At 34.6% G+C, this 16569-nt stretch overlaps 1 protein-coding gene across 1 annotated transcript in view; it reads right to left on the reverse strand.

Annotated features, from left to right (window-relative positions):
* The window catches only part of LOC136855785 (zinc finger CCHC domain-containing protein 10-like), a 19913-nt gene extending 5262 nt beyond the window's left edge, over nt 1–14651 (reverse strand). The window contains exons 1-2 of the mRNA XM_067133142.1: nt 14559–14651; nt 14071–14204 (exon numbers count right to left, since the gene is read on the reverse strand). Coding sequence (XP_066989243.1) covers nt 14071–14204; nt 14559–14651 — 227 coding nt within the window. The remainder of the gene's footprint in view (nt 1–14070; nt 14205–14558) is intronic.
* Between the last annotated feature and the right edge of the window lie 1918 nt (nt 14652–16569).

Here is a 16569-nt window from a genome sequence, read left to right on the forward strand (position 1 = left end):
TCTTCAATATAAAGAAATAAATTTAAAACAAATATATACTATCAATATACAATATCAGTTTCATATTGGCACTTTCCCGGTGCCTGAAATGGTAGTGTCATGAGAGATTACCTCCCAAAATTATATTGCGAATTCTGCAACTGTAAATTGATGCTTATATCTCTATTATCTGTGTCCCAGAAATAGGAGAGAGAGAGAGAGAGAGAGAGAGAGAGAGAGAGAGAGAGAGAGAGAGAGAGAGAGAGAGACTAGGGACTAGAGAAGGATAAATTAGGAGAGACTGAGATAAATAGAGATGGGTGATGATTGAAGGGAGAGAGAGAGAGAGAGAGAGAGAGAGAGAGAGAGAGAGAGAGAGAGAGAGACTGAGAATGAATATGGGTAGTAATGTGTGAAGACTAAAATGATGTATTGTGAATGCAGAGAGAGAGAGAGAGAGAGAGAGAGAGAGAGAGAGAGAGAGAGAGAGAGAGAGAGAGAGAGAGAGAGAGAGAGAGGATAAGAATGAACTACGAAAACTAGAACTGATGAATACGAGTAGAGCAGAGAAAGATAATTATAAAATAGATAATATGAAAGACGCAAAGAGAGAGAGAGAGAGAGAGAGAATCACCTGGACCTCCAGATATGGCGCAGTTCATTAACGAGTGACCTAGGGGAAATTATTCGCAGTACACCAATTAATTCGGCTCGAAAGAGGTGTTAACTAAATCTCCATTTTGGCATTCCATATTCCACGCGTGCCAGGCCGCGCAAAGTAGCGGCAGCCTGGAATGTTATCGGGACGGATTCCAGGGATTCCAGAGGCAGGGAATCGCGGGGTTTATAAAGAGGAGTAGGAATCTATCGTTGAGGGTATTCCCAGGAATGGGTCGACTGGGTGGGATGATATTAACATTCTGGAATGTAAGATTTATCATTTCATTAAATGATCGAGTTTTTTTTATATTAAAAATTCATATTATATATCAAGGGACTGAAGGCATTAGGTATTTTTATTTTTTATATATTTCCACTTATTTTCTAATTAAAGCGTGGTTTTTATGTTATAAAATTACTGAAACAAAATCAGTTTTATATATTTGAATGAATGAAAGTATCAGTAAAAGTTTTGTTTTTATATTTGCATATATTTCAAATAAAAGAATAGTTTTGTTGTTATCTAATTAATCATTTAACCTTGTAGATACAAAATCCTACTCATACATTTATGGAAAATAATAATAATAATAATAATAATGATAATAATAATAATAATAAAAATAATAATAATAATAATAATAATTTACCAAAATTTCATTTCTCCAATTCTTATTTTTGTAAATCTCAGTACAGTAATAATAATAATAATAATAATAATAATAATAATAATAATAATAATAATAATAATAATAATAATAATAATAATAATAATAATATTACCAACATTTCATTTCTCCAACTTTTATTTTTGTAAATCTCAGTTCAATAATAATAATAATAATAATAATAATAATAATAATAATAATAATAATAATAATAATAATAATAATAATAATAATAATACAACCACGTCTCTGCTTCAATTTTAATTAGAGAAGAACTAATAACCTCCAAAAAAGATGTCTGGTCTGAGACCTCTCCCTGCGGGATGCCAGATTTTGGCAGGAAATCGGATTCCCACCTGCCATTGTTTTTAGTTCAAAATGAGGACACATAATTACTATTTTTTGGGAGGGGTTGGTCCCAGGATGGGGGGCGAGAGGGGGTGCTAAATAATGCCAAAGTATTAATTTATATATTGGGAGATGGGGCGTGGCATGGTTTTAAGTAGGATTTTCTTGTGGGGTGGAAATTAAAAAATATGTGTTGATAGGGTACGTGTATATATATGTGTATGTATATATATGTATGTATCTATGTATATGTGTATATATATGTATACATATGTTATATACAGACATAGAGAGAGAGAGAGAGAGAAGCTAACCAACACATTAAGGAAGTATTCCACAGAGACAAATTTCGGACTCACGTCGGGATCGAACAACGGTCTTTCGTAAATGAAAGGTCATAACGCTACCAAATGACCCACGCAGATAACAGCAGCGAACTGGCCTTTCACAGAGAGAGAGAGAGAGAGAGAGAGAGAGAGAGAGAGAGAGAGAGAGCACCAACTTTCCTCCAATCAAAAGCAGAAACAGCTTTTAGGCGAGAACAAACGCTTACGTCTCAGTGGACACGATAATGCAAAGGGCCCCCAGTGTCACTCTCTCTCTCTCTCTCTCTCTCTCTCTCTCTCTCTCTCTCTCTCTCTCTCTGTATATTCGTCCGCCTGACTTATTCGCAAACTAATTCCGGCCTTCATTGCAGGCAGCTGTAAATCGTTAGCGCCATTCGCTCTGATTGGCGGACTCAATCGCTGTGAAAATAATGACGAATTTCTTATTAAAGATAAATAAGATTAATCTTCCAATATGAGAGAGAGAGAGAGAGAGAGAGAGGGTATTATGTCCTGATCGGAGAGAGGATTTATTAATTGTGACAAAATCGCTCCTGAATAGCAGTTATTCAGTTAGGAATAGCAAAGGTGATTTTTAGTTTTCTGTAAAAGGAAACTACTGAGATGGCTATTGGTTCATCTGTCCGCACGTTTTCTTAAAAACCACTGAGGCTAGAGGGCTGCAAATTGGTATGTTGATCATCCACCCTCCAATCATCAAACATGCCAAATTGCAGCCCTCTAGCCTCAGTAGTTTTTATTTTATTCAAGGTTAAATTCAGCCATGATCGTACTTCTGGCAACGACAAAGGTACCAACACACAGGCCAACACCGGACCGTGACTGAGTTTCATGGGCCGCGGCTGTACAGAAAACTCGATTCTTCGGCGAATTTTTTACTTGATTTTTATACTTCTGGATTATAGCTAGGGAAATGGGTCCTTTATATAAGTTTGTTATAATTCAAGTGGTATTTTAAATATATAAATATTCAAAACAGGTACATACTAATTAGTTATGATGTAAATTGTATTCAAAAAACTGTTCAAAACATATATATCAAGTTCTTTTTGAGAAGTCAAAACCAGATTTGTCTTAAAGATCATTTCTCTCTCTCTCTCTCTCTCTCTCTCTCTCTCTCTCTCTCTCTCTCTCTCTTTTGTCATTTTTCAAATCAAAGTCGTTTCTCATGCCGCGTCCATTCCAGGCAAATGCTTCCAGTAGCGCCTGCTGGACCCAATCCATTCCAGATTTATATTCTCCCTCCAGGAAACACTTCCTACCTGCCTGTGAGAAATTCAATGGAGATTGTTCACATCAAGGAGGTACGTGCCTAAACTCTTTTGTTTACAACGGCCTACGTGCCTAAACTCTTTTGTTTACTGAGGGGGTGCGTGCCTAAACTATTTCCCGCGCTCGAGACTTCATTAGCTCGACGATACGTCGCAGCGAACGCTCTTTTCAAAGTTCACGGTACACTGCAGTGGGGACAGTGTTCCATAAATATGGCGGAGCGGTATTCTTTGGAATGGGAATATATTGCTCCCTCATGCAACGGTGAATTTTGGAATACGTATGTGCAAATTGCAGCGGGATTTGTTGATCGTGGGCTACGTGTCTAAAATATTTCGCTTCGTCTCCTGAGAATTGGACGTTGGCTTCAATTTAGACCTAGGAGGAAATTGCTTATGTTAAGTAAGGGCTGATGGTGGCTCTCTCTCTCTCTCTCTCTCTCTCTCTCTCTCTCTCTCTCTCTCTCTCTCTCTCTCTCTCTCTCTCTCTCTGTATATCTATCTATCATCTATTACTTCTCTCTTTTTATCAATCTCTCAATACATACATACATATATATACATACAAACACACACACACACACATTCTCTCTCTCTCTCTCTCTCTCTCTCTCTCTCTCTCTCTCTCTCTCTCTGTCCAGTTATCTGTACATCTATCCATTTATCTATTTCTATTACTTCTCTCCTTTTATCTATCTTTCAATACATACATACAAACACACACACATACACACACATATATATGCATAAATATATATATATATATACAGCAAAGTCTTTTATACACTGAAGAAGATCCACTAACCAGGAATATCGCCTCAACAAACCTGTCTCTTTCACTCCCATTACAGAAATAGACGTCGTGCCTTCCCAGCTTCTCCTCCAGGTGAGGAAAATTTAATTTCTCACTTCCTCCTCGAGGTCTTTCCTCACTGAGGTAAACTTTAAGGTCAGTTTCTTAGAAAGTTACTGACGAGTTTTTATATTTTATGTTTTTTTTTCTGGTATTTAGGGAGTTTTGTTTTTTTTGCATTAAGGAATTTGGATGTTTTGTAATGATTTTTTTTAGATTTCAAAAGCAATAATAATAATAATAATAATAATAATAATAATAATAATAATAATATAATAATAATAATAATAATAATAATAATAATAATAGTTCTATGATTTTTTCAAAATAAAGAGAAGAATATCACTATCATGTCCTCTTTATTTTAAAAAGTCATAGAAGGAAAACATTATTATTATTATTATTATTATTATTATTATTATTATTATTATTATTATTATTATTTTATTATTATTATTAAGAAATCCGTGAAAGAAGCATGCAACGAGAACACTAGAGAATGCAGAAGGTACATGAAAACCAATGGACTCCTTAATTACAAATCTACCTCTCCCCTAATATAGCCCAAACCTAGTCATTGTTCTCTGCTCTTCTCTCTCTCTCTCTCTCTCTCTCTGTCTCCCTCTCTCTCTCTCTCTCTCTCTCTCCAGGACCTCCATAAACCACCAAATATGGTCCAAACTCTCTCTCTCTCTCTCTCTCTCTCTCTCTCTCTCTCTCTCTCTCTCTCTCTCTCTCTCTCTCTCTCTCTTTCTTTCTCTCCATAAACCACCAAATATAGTCCAAACCTGTTCATTGTTCCAAACCTGTCTCTCTCTCTCTCTCTCTCTCTCTCTCTCTCTCTCTCTCTCTCTCTCTCTCTCTCTCTCTCTCTCTCACAGGCGCTTTCTGACAGCGTAAATATTACCATGAATAGAATCTCTAGCAGTTAATATGGTCGTAAAATCCTTCGAGGCCAATGGAAACTCGCGGACCACTATTGTGCTTCGACTTCGGGAGACAAATGTTCTTGACGCCTTCCAAACGTTTCCGTTATAGAAATGCCAAACGTTTGTAACGTTTCTGAGCCTTGGGTTCGAGGGAAGGGGGCGTGGGGGCTGGGTACACATTTAAAAGAATATTTTTTTTATATTTTTGTGTTTGTAACTTTGTTATTTTCCGAGTGTTGCAGATGAATAAAGGTTTTTTGGCATTTTTGTTTTTTATAAAGATGTTTTTTGTGATTTATATTACTTTTAAATACGTTGGGAAAATTACAGCTTATATAGAAATCAGGCAGTGATGTATATATATATATATATATATATATATATATATATATATATATATATATATATATATATATATATATATATATATATATATATATATATACCTATAACACACCTACACTTAAGAGATCATCACTTTTCCAGACAATTCCAGATTCCTTCTTTTCCAGGCTTTCATAGTTCTTGAGTATCCAGATGTTTTATATTCAGTCAGATTCCCACCCCTAGAGTCCTTTTCCTTTCCATGAACATCTTCCAGATAGCTTTTCTTCCAGAAACCTCCCAGTCATGATCACCCATTTTCAGATGTCATCTTTCCAGGCACTTTCTCTTCTGGAAAACCCTCCCTTCCAGGATCCTTTCATCCGTAGACACTTTTTTCCAGACATCCTCTATTCCATATACCTACCAATGCACACCCCCTTTTTCAGACAACGGCCCTTCCAGGCACTTTTTTCTTCCAGAAGCGCCCTCACTTCCAGACACTTACTCATTTACACTTTTTCCAGGCACTACTCCTTCCAGGGACCCTCCCTTCCAGGAATTTCTAATCCATATACACCCTATTTCCTTATAACTTCTATTTCAGACGTTTTCTACTCATGCAGAATCCTTTCCAGACCACTACAGACAACACCTCTTCCAGGCACCTTCCATTTCAGGAAACTTCCCTTCCAGGATCCTGGAATTCATACAAGCTTTTTTGCCATACAACTTCTATTCCAGACACCTTCTACTCATGAAAAATCCTTTCCAGACTACGCCAGAGACAACGAACGCACCTTCCAGCCACTTTTCATTCTAGGAAACCCTCCCTTCCAGGAACCTGGAATTTATATATACTTTTTTTCCATAAACCAAGTCTTCCTAACGCCCTTTCATGCGCCTCTAATTCCTTCACACATCTTTCCAGGCACCGCCCCTTTCCAGACACCTTTCCTTTGATGCACCGTCAATTACAGACTCATCCCTTCTGAACAATATGGAATCTTTCCATGCAACTCAGCCACTCCTCAAAGACTGAAGCCCCTCCCTCTCCAACCTAGACTCCCTTCCCTACCCCTAAGCTCCTCCCACTCCAACCTAGATTCCCCTAAAGCCCCTCCCACTCCAATAAAAATCCCACTCCTACAATCCCCCAAAGCCCCCTCCCAAAACATCCCACTCCAAAAATCCCCCAAAGCCCCTCCCACTCCAAAAAAATCCCCCAAAGCCCCTCCCACTCCAATAAAATACCCCCAAAGCCCCTTCCACTCCAATAAAATTCCCCCCAAAGCCCCTCCCACTCCAACAAAATTCCCCAAAGCCTGAAGCCCTTTCCACCCAACAAAACCCTCCCACTCCCAAAGCCCCTCCCACTCCAATAAATCCTCCCAAAGCCCTCCCATTCCAACAAATTTCCCCCAAAGCCCCTCCCACTCCAACAAAATTCCCCCCCAAAGCCCTCCCAATACCCAAAAGACTCCCACCAGCAAAAGCCCCTCCCCACTCCAACAAAATCCCCCAAAGCCCTCCCACTCCAACAAAATCCAAAGCCCTCCCACTCCAACAAAACCCCCCCACTCCAACAAAATCCCCCCAAAGCCCCTCCCACTCCAACAAAACCCAAAGACCCACCCAACACCCATCCCACTCCAACCCAGACTCTAATCCCTCCCACCAATCTAAGGTATAACAGGGACATTTAGGAACACGTGTATAACCCCAGAGGTCTGGCTGACAGCTCTCAGGGTGGTGCCTAGGGGGTACCATGGGAGTACCTGGAGGTACCTAGGGACACCTAGGACTCAGGGGGTTACTATCCAAGCCGCGTATCCCCCTCTGCAAGTATATACCACCCTGTATCACCTTGTATCACCTTGTATCACCTCTCCATCTCCGAGGCCTTTTCAGCTGCTATAAGAAATGGGAGGTCTCAGCACACCTGGACTTTCTCATCCTTAACAGGTCTTCATTGCTTCTAAATTTCGGGGCTAACAAAGCCAATTCTCCCCATTACGTCTCTCACGCAGTCTCTCTCTCTCTCTCTCTCTCTCTCTCTCTCTCTCTCTCTCTCTCTCTCTCTCTCTCTTTGTTCCTTTTTTGAGGGCTTTCTTTATCTTAAAGGTTCTGTTGGTATTATTTAGTTTTGTGTGTTGAGTCTCTCTCTCTCTCTCTCTCTCTCTCTCTCTCTCTCTCTCTCTCTCTCTCTCTCTCTCTCTCTAATCTCTCTCTATGTACCTTTGTATACTTTTATGCGGGGTAATTGTTATTTTTGTTTCTTTGTAGTTATTTTTTTATCATTTTTACATTTATCTTGTAAAGCTATTAAAAAAATATTATTATTATCATTTTTCTTATTATTATTATTATTATTATTATTATTATTATTATTATTATTATTATTATTATTATTATTATTATTAAATTATTATTGTTCTGGTGGTTTTCTTCGTCTTCTAATTTTCTTTTTGTAATTTCACAATTCTTCACAATTCTTCACAAAAACATAAAACAATCCTCAATAAGATTAAATCACATCATCGTGATTCATATACAATCAGTAATGCAAACGTCCTTTAATATCATTCGCTCTACCTCGGAAATAATATATTTTCGTATATGTTGGGGAATTTTTATTGATAATAAGTTCGTTCCTTTTGTTCGAACCAGCGAAGGACAAGAACTCAGGACTACAGTGGACGCATTAACTCTAAATGGTTTCAATTCGGTAACATATATGTTTATTTTTATCATTTTAAAGGACGTTTGCAGCTTATTTTATTGTCAAAAGCTCCACTTTTAAAAATATATTATTATTACTTTATTATTATTATTATTATTACTTTTTGATATTACGTTTAATTGTGTTGAATTATTTATTATTCTAGTGAAGTGTTTTGTTTATTTTATTATTACTATTATTAAATGTTAATTTGCTTTAACACTTTCTAATTTTTCTTTCGTCATGGTTTTGCAATTTCTTGTCTCTTTTTTTGTTCTTCAAAAATACAAACAAAAAAAACATTTACTATTTGTTTAATGTCTAGTAAAGTGTTTTGTTACGGAAAAATCAAACAATAAACCTCAATAAAGATTAAAAAAACTGATAAACAAAAGGACAAAATATATTAGATAATATTATATATATATATATATATATATATATATATATATATATATATATATATATATATATATATATATATATATATATATATCATTCCAAGGCTTAAAGACTAACTTTAAACAAACCTCTTCTACACGTGAAGTTCTACATTTTTCATCATTACTGAAGCTAAAGGAAGATGATTCTTAGAGAGAGAGAGAGAGAGAGAGAGAGAGAGAGAGAGAGAGAGAGAGAGAGAGAGGCGGGGGAAGGAGAGAGAGAGAGCATAAGGAAATATTTTTAGTGAGGAGAGAGAGAGAGAGAGAGAGAGAGAGAGAGAGAGAGAGAGAGAGAGAGAGAGAGAGAGATAGAACTTCTGGCTCTTAGTATTACTCTAATTATATATAGGGCTTGGTGTAGGTCTTTAATTTTTTGTATAAAATTTTCAACAATTTTTTTATTATTTTATTCTCTCTCTATTTCTCTCTACTGCAGCTTCGATAAACTACAGTCGACTGACGCTCAGGTACAAATCCACTAAAAGCGAAGACCACAGAGAGAGAGAGAGAGAGAGAGAGAGAGAGAGAGAGAGAGAGAGAGAGAGAGAGAGAGAGAGAGAGAGGATTTTTTTAATTTAGATTTTTCAAATTTCTGTACTCCACATCCCTACGCTTTCTGTTAAGAAATAAGGTAATATGAGAGAGAATCGAAACGGAGTATCCTGATCCCAGGACGTTAGGTACCGTGCCAAAGCCCGGGCTGGACGACAACACAATTAAACTTAAATTTCATTAGCCGTGGACTACCAATATTGCACACAGAAGATATATATATATATATATATATATATATATATATATATATATATATATATATATATATATATATATATATATATATATATATTTATATATATATATATACATATATATACATACATACTGTATATATACATATATACAAATTACATCATATATTTAAATGAAGATTCTATTTCTTTGTTAATTATACACAAGTCTTATACTGTATATATACATATATAGAAAATTACATTTTCTTATTTAAAAGAATTTCAAATGAAGATTCTATTTCTTAGTTAATTAAGACATGAAGTCTTGACAATGTACAAAAAAAAAAACATACACAAAAAAAGTCCTTCATTTCCTCAGAGATATTACTGTCTAGGAAAGTAATCCTCATAGCTACTTCGTTTGTTTTCAATCGTAGGTTTATTTTTTTAATCGTAGGTTTTTTTTTCAATCGTAGGTTTTTTTTTTTTATTCTGGAGGAAATGAAAAACAACGTCATATGGAAATCATATTTGAGTGACGGGTTTTTCCTGTATACTTGATTCGTTATGTGTGTGTATATATATATATATATATATATATATATATATATATATATATATATATATATATATATATATATATATATATAATATATATATATATATATATATATAAGTGTACACTGTACCTATGTAACCAGAATTACATAAATTGTACAAATTTAAAAGGTTTATTTCTCATTAATAAACGCCTTTATTCCCAATGACCTTTCTGTATTTTGGGCAACTACATGTGGCCCGCCCTGTCTCACCCCCCCCAAAAAAAAAAAAAGTAAACCATGATTAGAAAAACTCTCAGATCATTTTAAATTATTTCTAGGACTACCTCAAAAAGGTTCTTGTTCCTAAAAACTCAAATGCAACATAGAAAAAAGTTCTACAAAAAGTTCCTAAAAAAATCAAGTTCAAATCAAATAATAGAAAAAAGTTCATCCACCTAAAAGTTCCTTAAAAAAGACCAAAGTTAAAACTCAAATGCAGCAAAAAAAAAAAGTTCATCCATTTCTGGAAAAAAAATTCCGAAAAAAAAACAAAAAATGCCCGAACAAAACTCAAATACCATAAAAAAAGTACTTCCATCTGTAAAAATTCTCAAAAAAAAAACAATAATAATACAGTATGAAAAATAAGTTCCCCACCTCTAAAAATCCCTCAAAAAAAAAAAAAAAAAAATGCCCGAACAAAACTCAAAACAGCAAAGAAAGAAGGAGAAAGAACCTCGCCCTGACGTAACGCCGAAAGATAAACAAACTCTATTGGAAAACCTCTTTACCTGCTTCTCAACTGTCCTTGTTCCCCTCCCACAGGGGAACAGGTAGACTCGGGTCAACGTACGAATTGCATATTGATGTTGGAAGCAATTCCCAGGGTGCGAAATTCCCCTTCTCTCTCTTCCTCTCTCTCTCTCTCTCTCTCTCTCTCTCTCTCTCTCTCTCTCTCTCTCTCTCTCTCTCTGGCCCTGCAGGACTTGACGAAAATAGATGCCATGCTTCCCTCTCGAGAGGAAAGATCTCGTGAAAGTGAAGAGGTAAATTGTCTTATATTCAATTTCCTATTTTAGATATACAATACAATACAATAGGATTTATTTCGTAACTCTTTTACGAAGAATTACGAGAATAGCAGAGTAAAGGTCAGCTGAAATCTCTTTTTAATTGGAAAAAGGAATCTCACATTCACGTCTGTGTAATAATGTAAACATTATTTACATTTCGAACAAAGCTCATTAAAAGGACTGATTACTATGAGTACATAATAAAAAGTATATATGTATATATATATATATATATATATATATATATATATATATATATATATATATATATATATATATATATATATATATATATATATATCGTGAAAATTAGTACCTTTTCTTATTGAGAACATTTCCCCTTAATTGAAATAAACTTATTAATAATATACTTTTCTTTGATAAAAGGACTTAATAATTAAATACATATATAAATCTTCACTTTGTCTTCTTGGATCTGACTGTAAAAATAAAAACCCTCAGCTGACATCACTGAAGTTTTCACTCTTGCTCCTGATTGGCCGATGCATTCAAACCGCAGCCTCTGATTGGTCATGACAAGCACGAGCAGCTCGAGTTTCCACCAATCAACGACATCGAATGCCTCAACGATATCGAATGCCAATTTTTACCGTCACCAAAAAAAAAACAGGACAGATTTCTGAACTAAATCTGATTCATAAAATAATATTGAAACTAGATACAAGTTATTATCGTTTTTTTATATTTCTATATTATTCAGCTCTGTCCAGGAACTAAAAGATATTGTTATTGAAAGAATTTTAAACCAGCAGTTCAATAGAACGACATCAATAACTATACGACCTTAGTTATTTTCACAGGAGTTACTGGGAGTGAAGAATTCTTAAGATTCACGTAACTATTTTTTTCTTTTAGATTTCAAATTCAAATCCTTTCGTGATGACAGGATAAATCTCCATGATAAGAATGTCTTCACAGAGAATTACTGTTACTGAACGCTGTGTAATTTATCATATGTCAAAGAAAGTGACAATTTGTCCACATTTTATTCCTTAAAAGCTGGCTTTATCGTGATAACCTGGTATTTTCGCGTTCTAGAAAAGTCTTTAGGGAAATGCGTCGTTATTGAATATGAAATCTCTAATAAATCAGAAGAATAATAATATAATATATTCTAGAAAAGTCTTTAGGGAAAATGTAGCGTTATTGAATATGAAATCTCAAATAAATCACAAAAATAAAAGAATATTAAGAGTATTCAGATTCATGTAACACTTTTAGAATTGCGCAAGCATGTTTCTACTTAATAACTGCATATTTCTGCATGTCAAAATGTCTTCTGAACAGATTTGGCCGTATTAAATACAAAACAGGTAAATGGAAGTTACAGGAATCAAAGAATTTTAAAAGAATTGCCGATTTTTGTCTCTTATTAAAATTTTAAACGGCAGGTTTTCCTAATGAACTGAACGTTTCGATTTTCTTAAACTGTCTTCAGATAACATTAAGAATTATGAAATGCCAAAAAAACTCATTTTATCTTTTATAATAAAACGCCGTATGAGAGAAAACTCGAAACGGAAAATATAAAAACCATTTTGAAATATCAAATGTATTTAAAGCAAAACTTTATCTTTGCAACACGACATTAATTCTCTGACTACCCGGAAAAAAACCTACTTTTGAGGAATACAAAACGCTGTATCATCGAAAAATCTAACCAGAAAATAAAAAAGTATCTAAAACTATTTTTATTATTATTATTATTATTATTATTATTATTATTATTATTATTATTATTATTATTATTATTATTATTATTCTGATAAACTAGGTAAGTGTAAGACAAACTTTGTCATTGCAACACAAAATTAATTTCCTGAATACCCCCAAAAACATACCTTCATGGAAAGTCAAAACGCCTCATTACAGAAAACTATAAACAGAATACATAAACGTGTCTAAAAATATGATTATTTTTATCCCTCACGAAACGAAAAACATATCTAAAGCAACATTACTTTTCTGAATACCAACCCCCATCCCCAAAAAAAAAACAACCCTACCTTCAAGGAAACACAAAACTCCTCATCATCGAAAACTGTAAACAAAATGCATAAACAACCAGTTTTCCACCCAAGACAAATTTCTGCCATAATCACGATATCCCATGTTTATGAGGTCAGGCATGAATTGTTGAGCCGTGCAAATGCATGCTGGCATGATAACCCACAACCCCAAACCACCCCCCCCCCTCCCCACTCCCCTCTAAACCCATTTCTCCCCCCTCCTATGAGGAGAGTGATTGACAAGTTGCATGCAACTCTTGCACGAAGGGCAATAGGCGAGTGAGCAATCTTCACCTTCCTGCTTCGCCTCGTTGGGTTTTGATTTTTTATTTTTTTCTTGTGGTGGCAAACGTTTCTGTCATTTGTTATTGTTTTGGCTGGGCCCTTTTATCTTATAGTTACAGAATGCATGTTATTATTATTATTATTATTATTATTATTATTATTATTATTATTATTATTATTATTATTATTATTATTATTATTATTGTAAATCAATTACAGAATTTGTTTGTCACAGTTAAAGAATTTTGATAAAATGCACAGACTTTTCAGTATTATTATTATTATTATTATTATTATTATTATTATTATTATTATTATTATTATTATTATTATTATTATTATTATTATTATTATTTTGCCCCTTTCGTAATAGAGTTACAGAATTTCTTTGCTATAATTACTGAATTTGATCAAATGCACACACTTTTCTTTATTATTATTATTATTATTATTATTATTATTATTATTATTATTATTATTATTATTATTATTATTATTATTATTATTAGAAGGAAGTAGGCCCTCTCTTAAACAAGTCATGTCGATTAGTATGGCTGTGTCATTTGAGTTAATGATTGTGTCTTCTAAATTCTCCTCATAATTCTTTTCTCTTTTAGACTGGTATATATATATATATATATACATATGTATATATATATATATATATACATATACACATTTACTGTATGTGTGTGTGCTTGTGTGCGTGCGTGTATACATACACGCATTCAGCATGCATGCTCTGAATCCTTCTTCAACTTAGTTATACAAATGACCAACTACATTCAAAAACATCCTCTCAGCCAAGACATTTAGCCAGGCTAACATCCGTTCCAACTTAATCCATTCTCTTTTGAAAACGAACCTTGCATCAGTTTCCTCTTTAGAGTTGCCCAAAAGTTTCCCGCCCAACTTCTTCTTCTTCTTCTTCTTCGGCCCCAGGAACCAGACCAGAACGAAATGGAGACGTCCCAAAAACAGATTCCAGGAAGGCGCTACCTGGAAGGCGATTCTGGAAGACGAATCCAGAGGCTAAATGCCAAAGCGAGATAAACAAAACTGATGGAAGAAGGCTGGAAACAGCGCCTGGAAACGCCGTTTCCTAATCACAGATGAGATCTGGAACGCCTACGGACGGAAGAAGACCTGGAAAGCAGATTCCAGCTGATTCCATTAGCGCTGGAACCACTCCCATGGCGGATAAGTGATTCCATTCCCTTTCCAGACTTCTTCATCATCTTCTTCCTCTTCTTCTTCTTCTCTTAGTCTTCATATTCCAGTAGATTCCAGCTGATTCCATTGGCGCTGGAATCACTCCCATGGACGCTAAGTGATTCCATTCCCTTTCCAGACTTCTTCTTCTTCTTCTTCTTCTTCTTCTTCAAAAATCACTGCCGTTCTCCTCTTCCTCCCCAATTCCTTCTTCTTCTTCTTCTTATCTCCCATCCTCCGTCATTCCTTCTTCTAATCCTGCAAGCTTTGATGGGGCGAAGGACTCCTGTGGAAGTCCTTTCGTCTTCGGCGAATGATGGGTCCTTCCATATCCTTCAGGATCTCAGTCTTGATCTCTGTCGCGTCGAGGTCGGAAGCATAATGGGATTCCCGAGCTCCCAATGCAACGAGGGATTAGCGCCATGTTGGAAAGAGAGAGAGAGAGAGAGAGAGAGAGAGAGAGAGAGAGAGAGAGAGAGAGAGAGAGAGTTAATATGCAATTCAAGTCTATATTACGTTATCCTGTATTTTGAAACCTCTTACATAACTGTTGCAATTTTACATAAACTTTCTCCATTTGGAGTTACTATGAATAACTTTCGAAATGAATTCCCAGCAATATGAACTAATTATATTATAATTTCAATTCTTACTTCTTCGATTTTCATAATTTCTTTGGATAATCTTGTGAATTTGATAACCACAAATAATGTTCTATACATATTGTACAAGGTATTTTAGAATAATGATATTGTAAGAGAAATTAAAAATGTGTTTCAATAACATTGCATTTGGCTCTGAAGTATAAATAATGTTACTCTATATATTGAAATGAAATGTCCACAGTTGGAAAGTTTGATATTAAAACGAGTATATTATATATTTACTAGACGAAAGTCATTAAAGTTTGTGGATATTCATATTCTCAGTAAGCAAAACCGTGTTAGTGGCTTCAGTATTGAAGAATACCTGTCTTTACTGATTTTTAAGTAACAATTGTGAAAATAAATAAAATAGAGTATATTTTAGAGCACCATAAACATATTTTGTAAACAATAATATTGATATCATCCCAGACAAATAAATTGTACTTTGTTAGTTTATAACTAATTGACTGAATCTAACAAAGATTATTTTCTATATAAAATATTGGTCACAATGATGTCGATAAATGTATTTTGAGTGAGTGTGCATTTGTGTTTCATTCGAGAGTAAAAGCGATTGCAAAGATGGATAAATATCACGCCCACAACTAAATTTCTGATAAATCACATTTCTGGAATACTTCGCAATAACATTAATTTCCTCGTGAAGGAAGAGATATTAAAGAAGAAGAATACAGAATACATTCTAAACGAGGCGTATTGTTAGTTTACAATATCAAACGACCAAAAATGTTAGGACGAACAAGAAATTCAGGAAAACATATTTCACGATTCTCTGACATTCGAAATGAATAATAATAATATGCGCTTTGACCCCTGATGTTACGAAATGTTATGTTTTGAGGGCTGAATGTTTTGTTAAGGGAGATGTGAGGGATTAGGCAGAGAGGGGAAGTATCAGGAAACATCAGGAAGCATCAGGAAATATTAGGAAATATCAGGCATACGCAGGTCAGACCCTTTTAACAGAATTGCAGATCTGACGTGTAAAATGTTTCATGAGAGGAATTCCCAGTAATAGTTTTGGCATTTTGTGTTTCAAAGGGAGAGAGAGAGAGAGAGAGAGAGAGAGAGAGAGAGAGAGAGAGAGAGAGAGAGAGAGAGAGAGAGAGAGAGAGATTTATAAGAAAGACTTGGTTCAGTTCCTTACCAGTTTCTGATATTTGTAAGCCATTTCGAGAGGACTGATATATAAGTTGTGTGTGTGTGTGTGTGTGTGTGTGTGTGTATGTGTGTGTGAGAGAGAGAGAGAGACAGACAGACAGACAGACAGACAGAGAGTGAGAGATTTTGTCTATGTAAACCAATAATTTAAGTTAATTCATTTTTGAAAAAAAAAAAAAAATATATATATATATATATATATATATATATATATATATATATATATATATATATATATATATATATAATATATAAATCACTTACACCATTTCACCAATTATAACCCAAAAACGTACACCTAATTCATCCCTAAACCCCAACTC

The sequence above is a fragment of the Macrobrachium rosenbergii genome, chromosome 33 (assembly GCF_040412425.1).
Source record: "Macrobrachium rosenbergii isolate ZJJX-2024 chromosome 33, ASM4041242v1, whole genome shotgun sequence".
NCBI classification, from domain to species: Eukaryota; Metazoa; Arthropoda; class Malacostraca; order Decapoda; family Palaemonidae; genus Macrobrachium; species Macrobrachium rosenbergii.